Below are 7,184 nucleotides of genomic sequence, written 5' to 3' on the forward strand. Positions count from 1 at the left end.
TTAAAGATGCAGGTTAAAGTGGTGATGACAACACTCATATCCTACATAGTCACCTCTCCTGAAGCATCGTTTTTTATTAAAATGATGCTGCAGCTCCCTCCAGTGGTCATTTAGCAACCACACAGGGATTCAGAAATTTAGAAGAAAATAGGACAAAGAGGAAGTGAATGATTCAGCTGTCAGCTCTGAATATGTGTGTAGGTGTGTTTAGATAAAGTGTTTGTATCAACGTTAAGCATGTTTCACGTTTTCAATCCGCCTACATGATGTTCAGAAAGGCTTCTGCTATTGCAGCCTGTATTTTTCTGCTTTTATCTTATTAACCTAATTTCTTTCAGGATTCTGATATGATGATTCATATTAAGCCTTCATTTTTTAAACAAAAACTAAGCAATATGTCTATGAATTCAACCCCAATAAAATTTTTTGACAAATTTTGGGAGCTGCTGAACAGATCAAATATTGATCAAAATATGTTATCAATGAAGCCAAAACCAGGCAGATTTTGTAAGGAAGCTATATTTCCATTAACAATTTATAGATTACATATCATTACATCTATTCTGTGAATAAAATGTACAGCAGATGGTTATGATGAATACTCTGACGTGAGGTATCTTGGCAGCTTGCTTTTGCTTTTTATAATCCCAGAGGGAAATGACTCGTTACTTGCTCCAGATATACAAACATTTATATATATATATATATATATATATATATATATATATATATATATATATATATATATATATATTATATAATATAATGGACACAAAGTCCGAGCAGAAAGTGCTCTGAGCTCTGCTAGCGTGGGTGCATGTGAATGTCACGCTTACATAAGCTCCTGCATGTTTTATGGCCCATTTTATTTGTGTCTTTGAAATTGTCGAGGGGAAATGAGCCCACAGTGCTGTGGTTTGCTCACAGTGACTTCACTTAGATTTCCGTTTTTTTTTTTTTTTTTACGAAAATTGTCTCAATGAGCAGAGAGAGAATTTCCTGCAACTTAAAATTTTATTTCCCTCCATCCTACATAATATATGTTTGAAAACACATAATGAGTGTCCCACCTTTATGTCTGCCTAGCAAACTATTTGACAAATTGGAAAGGAAAAAAGAAGGACTGCTACTTAATGCTGTTGTTGAGAATGATTTTAAAAGTTTTCTCCAGTATCGATTTCCAAAACATTTGCATTCTTCCTTTTCTCATGCCTTCCTTGTTCTCTCATTTGTCTAGTTTGCTTCTTCTTCATAAATTATATAATTATTTGGAGCATTATGTTTATTATTTTATATTTCTTAACATTAATCAGCTTAGATATCCTACAAAGGAAGTTATGACTCAATATTTTTACTCCATTTTTGGTGTTTTGCTCTTTTTTTCTCGTCAGAGGTCCGTCTACTCTGTTCTTTAATTTGGTTACCGGCCTATAAAGTCCTTGATCTCAGTCTGTTGTGTTTCTTTTAATCTTTTGTCTTTGTTGCAGTGTTCATGCGGAGCCATAAGAGCATGGAGTCTGTGGATCCACAGTTTACTATGAGGCGGAAGATGGAGCAGCTGCGTGAGGAGCTGGAGCTCATGGAGCACCTGAGAGATGTGAGATAGTGTCATCTAACCTGATAAGATTCCATAGCAGTGAATTTGGTTTGAAAAAAAGTAGATGCATCTATAGCTGTTTGCTGGAGGATTTAAAACCAATTTTAGCTCCATGTGAGCCTGCGGCGGTTCATCTATAATGTCTTGTTTGCTTCTTCGTACTCCTTGAACTTTTTGAGATTTTGTCAAGTTGTGACCATAATCTCAAAGTGTTTTATTGGTATTCAATGCAACACTTCTAAACAAAGTAGTTGAAGTGGTTTTCTGGCACACATTACTTTTTCTGTGTTGGCCAAAATCTTACTTCTTAGCCCTTCTGAGTAATCCACACATTTTGGTTTTCATGTTTGTGAATGTACGTTAGCCTGGGTAGTTGTAAACATAGAAATGTTTCCTCTCAGAATAAAATCAGTCTCGGAGATGGTATAAAAAGACAATTGCCTTGTATTTTTTTCAGGTGTTTAAGTTTGTCTGCTTTACTTGCTCAAATATGACTTCATAGGCTTCTGAATGCTTTGCGACATAAAACAACAACATACCGATATTGTCAGAGTTCTGGTTTTCATGCAGAGAACCAGATCTCTATATAGAGAGCAGGAAATGAAGTCCAGTATTAAAAAACAGCTAAGCATTGAAGATAAAGCTGGCTATCAATTATAGTCAGACATAGACGTATTAACCCTATAGATGAAAAGCAGATGTAGCTGCAATAATATTAACAGGTGAAACAGTATTTTAGATAATGTTGAAATAAGCAAAAATGAAAATATCTGTTTCAGAATTTTCTTTTTTATTAAATCCATATTTCTGTACGTCCTATGTTTCACAGGCACCGCGCAGATGGCACAGGCACTGCACAGTGGACCAAAGTAAAACATTGCAGTTACCACCTTGGTTAAATCAGAAACCAAATTGAACCATATTTTATGACTTGTGGAACAGAAATTAGAACCATTCTACCGTTAACTGTTACCTTTATCCCAATAGTTATCTTTGCCTGAATATTATAAAACAGCTGGAAAAATCTAGAGATAGATCTGGAAAAGAAGGAAGTGTAAAAATGAAGTGTTGAAGCTCTGTCTTTTATTTTTCTGTTCAGTCAGAGATTCCAAACCTTCCCACTGACAGACTCCTGCTTCCACTTTAGATCATAGAGAGCAGACTGAAAGTTGTCCTTCCTGAAGACCTCGGCTCGTCTCTGATGGATGGTGTCGTGCTCTGCCATCTAGCCAATCACATTCGCCCTCGTTCTGTGGCTAGCATCCATGTTCCTTCTCCAGCAGTGGTAAGTGTAGAAAATCAAGGCATTTAAGTTTTTAATAATCTAAGCTGAGTAAGAGTCGTTTACATGGATTTCCTTTTGTACGCTTAGCCCAAGCTCAGCATGGCAAAATGTCGAAGAAATGTAGAAAATTTCCTGGATGCCTGCAGGAAAATAGGTGTACCACAGGTAAGAAGGGCTTTTTATTATGTGTTTCTCTGTGAACTGAGGATTAACTTAATGTTTTCCTCCAAATTCTGCAAGTGTGGCGTCATATATGAGCTCAGAACGTGAACATTTAAAGTTAAGACATTTTAAAGGTTTTAATTTCCTGTTAACTTTAAGCAAGGTTAGACCTAAAACATCCTCAGTTCACGAGACAAATTTCCTTCATTGTTCAGTATGATAGATTTCTTTTCATGAGATGTAAAAGAATATCTAAACGTGTCCTGCAAAGAGATTTTGTTCAAAAGTTAAACAATAATCACACTCTTTCTATATGAATTTGATATAATTATTTCATCCCGAATTAGGATTTTTGCAGGACACTAAACCAGAAATGGGATGAAAAGCTGATGGTTCCTTGTTTTTACACACAGCAATCCTTCCGTTTTAAGAGCTCTCGTTGTTTAGACAAGTGCCACAGTGCACATGACACATGAAACCTGAGAACCAGTCAGCCATCTCTCAGCTCTGGTTTAACCCCCCTTCCTCAACGCATCGCTTCAAATGGGGCAATTTAACATTGTCATGTAACGCTGACATCATTCCTGCTGTCATGACTGCCTTCAGCTTCTAGCTTCCTGCATTTTGAAAAGATTTGACAGCATTATCGCTTTGTGCTGACTGATTTTTAGTTGGGCTTTACTGTGAGTCTCTGTGCAAATGTCTATCTGTTTATGTGAAACATTATGAGGAGACACAACTTTCAGGAAGTTGTAGATTGTGTTTATGTGCTGCAGTGTGAGACGATAACATTAAAAAGTTCTGTTGTGCAATGAGCTTTTGGGAAGTTATTAGATAAAATATAGCAAAGATTTCTGAATCTCAACAATACAGAATACTACAAAGCAAAATATTAATTAAATCATCCCTGACAAGGTATTTAAATCCAAGAGCAGTACTGACCAAAGCCTCAATGAGCCAGATGCATACATGCAAAACAGCCCTTTCATTTCAGATGCATCAGGATCCCTTACTTTATTAAGAAAACATATGGGAAAAAAATAAACCAATTACAAAACATCAAAGAGGCAAGTCACAAAGGAATTGAAACATACCAATGTGATGAATATTACCTGAAATTTACCAAAACATGGCAGCCTTTTTAACCGGACAGTTTGCAAGCTGAGAATTGATCAGCAAGACTTGTGAGAGACATAGCAAAATGGTGCTTTGTTGGAGAAAGAAAATACATTTTTTTTTTCAAATGCTGCACTTCATGCTGAAAATACAGAACACACAACGAGGCATGCACTGCAAAAACAATCCAGAAATAAGTAAAAAATGGCTTAAATTAAGTATATTTAGCCTTAATTTGAGCAGGCATGGTGGCAGCATAATGCCGTGGGGATGCTTTTCTTCCACAATCCAGACTTGCTGTTGCTATGAGAATTTAAAACAAACAAAGCCTTTGGTTAGCGAGGTTAAGTGCAAAGAACACATAATCTTTCAGATTTTCCTGACCAATAAAATGCTATGAAAAAATACATTTTTTTTCTAGGCTGTCAGAGTTTCTTTAAAAATGATGGTTGGGATATTTGAAAACCAAAAGGTGGGCAGTGTTTCAGTGTTCTGTTTTAATTAACTGCTCCAGTTTTTTTAGATAAACCCATTGAGAAAAGATACTTGTATGATATATGGTACATTTTTCAAACAAATTCCTGGAAGTATTGCAACAACAAAAAATGACAAATTTATATAGATGTTTTTCTTTAATTAATTGTCATGTTTTATTTGTTTTAAGTACATATTTGTTCTTGGTATGTGCCACTTTCTTTCTAAAAAAAAGAATGCTGCTTACTTTTCTTTTTTACGTGTTTGACCTATAACCTCGACCGCTGCTTGCTGAGAGCTTTAAGTCTCTTTGCGGATGTTGCTAGCTACCTGTAACCTGAGTGCTTAACTGCAAAAGCTTCTGTGCTAATTACACTAGCTTACCCATCAGCTACCTTCTACCCCTGATACAGGGCTGCTTACTGGGAGAGAGACGTCCAACCAGGATCCATGAATATCCTCTCAGTAAGCATCCCTGATGGTTGCTGCGGTAACCCCTGCCTGCCTCTGCTTCTTACTTGCTTGAATATTGACCTTTGTGTCCATTGGTTAACCTCCTGCCTTTTCTTTTTCTTTTTTTTACCCTTCGCCTGGATAACATCTTTCTTTCCTTCTTTCTTTCTCCTTTCTTTCTTTCTTTCTTTCTTTCTTTCTTTCTTTCTTTCTTTCTCTCTCTCTCTCTCTCTCTCTCTCTCTCTCTCTCTCTCTCTCTCTCTCTCTTTGTCTCACAAATCTTTGGATAACTTCTCTGTTCATAAACATATATTTTCCTTTTGCCTTCTTTTACCATTGGTCCCCTTTAATTTTTTTACACTTTCTTTCTTCTGTGTAACTTTGTCTACACGTCAACCTTCAATCCACTCATTCTCTTCATACTATATTCCCACATTCTTTTTCTTTTATAACTCTTGTACTCACATTTACACTTTTATCTTTTTTTTTTACTTTATTTGTTCTCTCTTTATTATGCTTCTTATTTCATCCTGCTTTTTTCTTTTGTCTGACCCCACATTTTGTTTCCTTACCTGTCCCTGCCTATTGGGGATGCCAGTCATCCCTTTGTACGCCCTATGATATCACACAGTGGCGCCTGCACCCAGTCCATGCCACTGTTCTAGCCCTGGTTGCCTTGGATACGACCTCTTCAAACAAGAAGCCTGACAAGACTATCTCTGCTGGAAGTTCTGCCTCCTTCAGGGACCCAGAAACTCGCTCATTGGTCTCTGTTACCACTCAAACCCCACCTCCTGCTTCTCAGATCTGGGACATTATTGGCTCTAGCCTGCTTCACATCCTTTGCTTAGTTCTTCTATTTATAGCCTACAGTTGGATTGAGCTAACGTAGCAGTTACTAAAGCCCTGGAAGACCCTCCTCCCTCCAGTTTAAGCCCTGTCCCTCCACAGGATCAGCCACTGTATGTCTTGTTAACAAAATCCACAGCAATCTGAGCCTTGAGATCATTTTCTTTCCCTGCTTGAGAGTTATGTGGTGGTGCTCAAATTGTCTGAAGTTTGGAGGCAGTCTCTGACAGACATATTACATGAAGAAGATGGAGCAATGGGATTCACTTCCATGTCATGGAACTGTAAGGGCACCATTGCTTATTGCCTCTCTCTTTGTTTTTCTACTGCTTTTGCAGTAAAGCGGAATAAACTCTGAAGCAAAATGAACCAAGATAAAAGGACTGACTGTCGATAGAACAGATGGAGTAAATATGCAGAAGAAGCACCAAATTCTGTTGTTTGTGATTTTATACAGTAAATTTGTGAATATTGAGACAAGTTAATGGCAACATTTCTCTTTTGGTTATCAATAACAGTTTTGTAAATCCAGAATTCATTAAGGACCTTTATGCTTGGCTTGTTAGAGACACTTACATTATATGTTTATAGGATCTCTTCCTTATATTGCTTTAGAATCTTAGTATTATACCAGTATGATATGGAGTTATTTATATTTGTGTAGATTATGAATTTTTATTGTTTTGGTTGTAAAGAGTAAATAGGGCTATACCCTGCAACGACTGGTGTTTAATCAGTCATTGGACTTTTATATTCACTGACCATTATAACCTTAACAAATAATGCGCATTTTAGAACTTTCGGCTTGATCAAACAGGATCTGAATAAAGTAGGATTATAAATCGGTTATTAAATACATAAAGGAAACAATGTTACATACAACTGAAAAGTGACAATTATTAAAGATCTATTTGGTGTAAACTTAAAAAGTTGGTAAGTATCTTAGTTGCACGAAGGAGAACTTTAGGACACTTTTATCGGACAACTGGCCAGCAGTCCTCAAACATGCTCTAGAAAGGGATTTCCAAACGATTAAGTTGGCTAAGCACTGGGATATCTAGAGTTGGATTCAGAGAACAAAAGTGGCATTACGTGTTGTCACTAGCAGTCACCAGAGGGGAAGGAAGATTCCTCCTAAATAATAAAGAGAGCATTGCTGAGGGCACTGTGACCAAGAAAACACACTTCTCTAAACTCACTGACCCCACCAGACCAGTACTCTCACTCTAAATGTGTTCTAAATATTAG

The 7,184-nt window shown here is 36.8% G+C and overlaps 1 protein-coding gene across 5 annotated transcripts in view; it reads left to right on the forward strand.

The window, feature by feature from the left end:
- The window catches only part of lrch1 (leucine-rich repeats and calponin homology (CH) domain containing 1), a 128,202-nt gene that overhangs the window by 107,952 nt on the left and 13,066 nt on the right, over positions 1-7,184 (forward strand). For 3 of the 5 annotated variants that reach the window (XM_038278288.1, XM_038278297.1, XM_038278307.1), the window contains 4 exons: positions 1,488-1,597; positions 2,745-2,882; positions 2,970-3,047; positions 5,686-7,184. The exon at positions 5,686-7,184 is cut by the window's right edge and continues 2,955 nt beyond it. In XM_038278288.1, coding sequence (XP_038134216.1) covers positions 1,488-1,597; positions 2,745-2,882; positions 2,970-3,047; positions 5,686-5,979 — 620 coding nt within the window. In that variant the 3' untranslated portion in view covers positions 5,980-7,184. The remainder of the gene's footprint in view (positions 1-1,487; positions 1,598-2,744; positions 2,883-2,969; positions 3,048-5,685) is intronic. The other 2 variants (XM_038278314.1, XM_038278319.1) reach the window with 1 other exon arrangement.

Source organism: Cyprinodon tularosa, unplaced genomic scaffold (assembly GCF_016077235.1).
Source record: "Cyprinodon tularosa strain WSP-4 unplaced genomic scaffold, ASM1607723v1 ctg1014, whole genome shotgun sequence".
NCBI classification, from domain to species: Eukaryota; Metazoa; Chordata; class Actinopteri; order Cyprinodontiformes; family Cyprinodontidae; genus Cyprinodon; species Cyprinodon tularosa.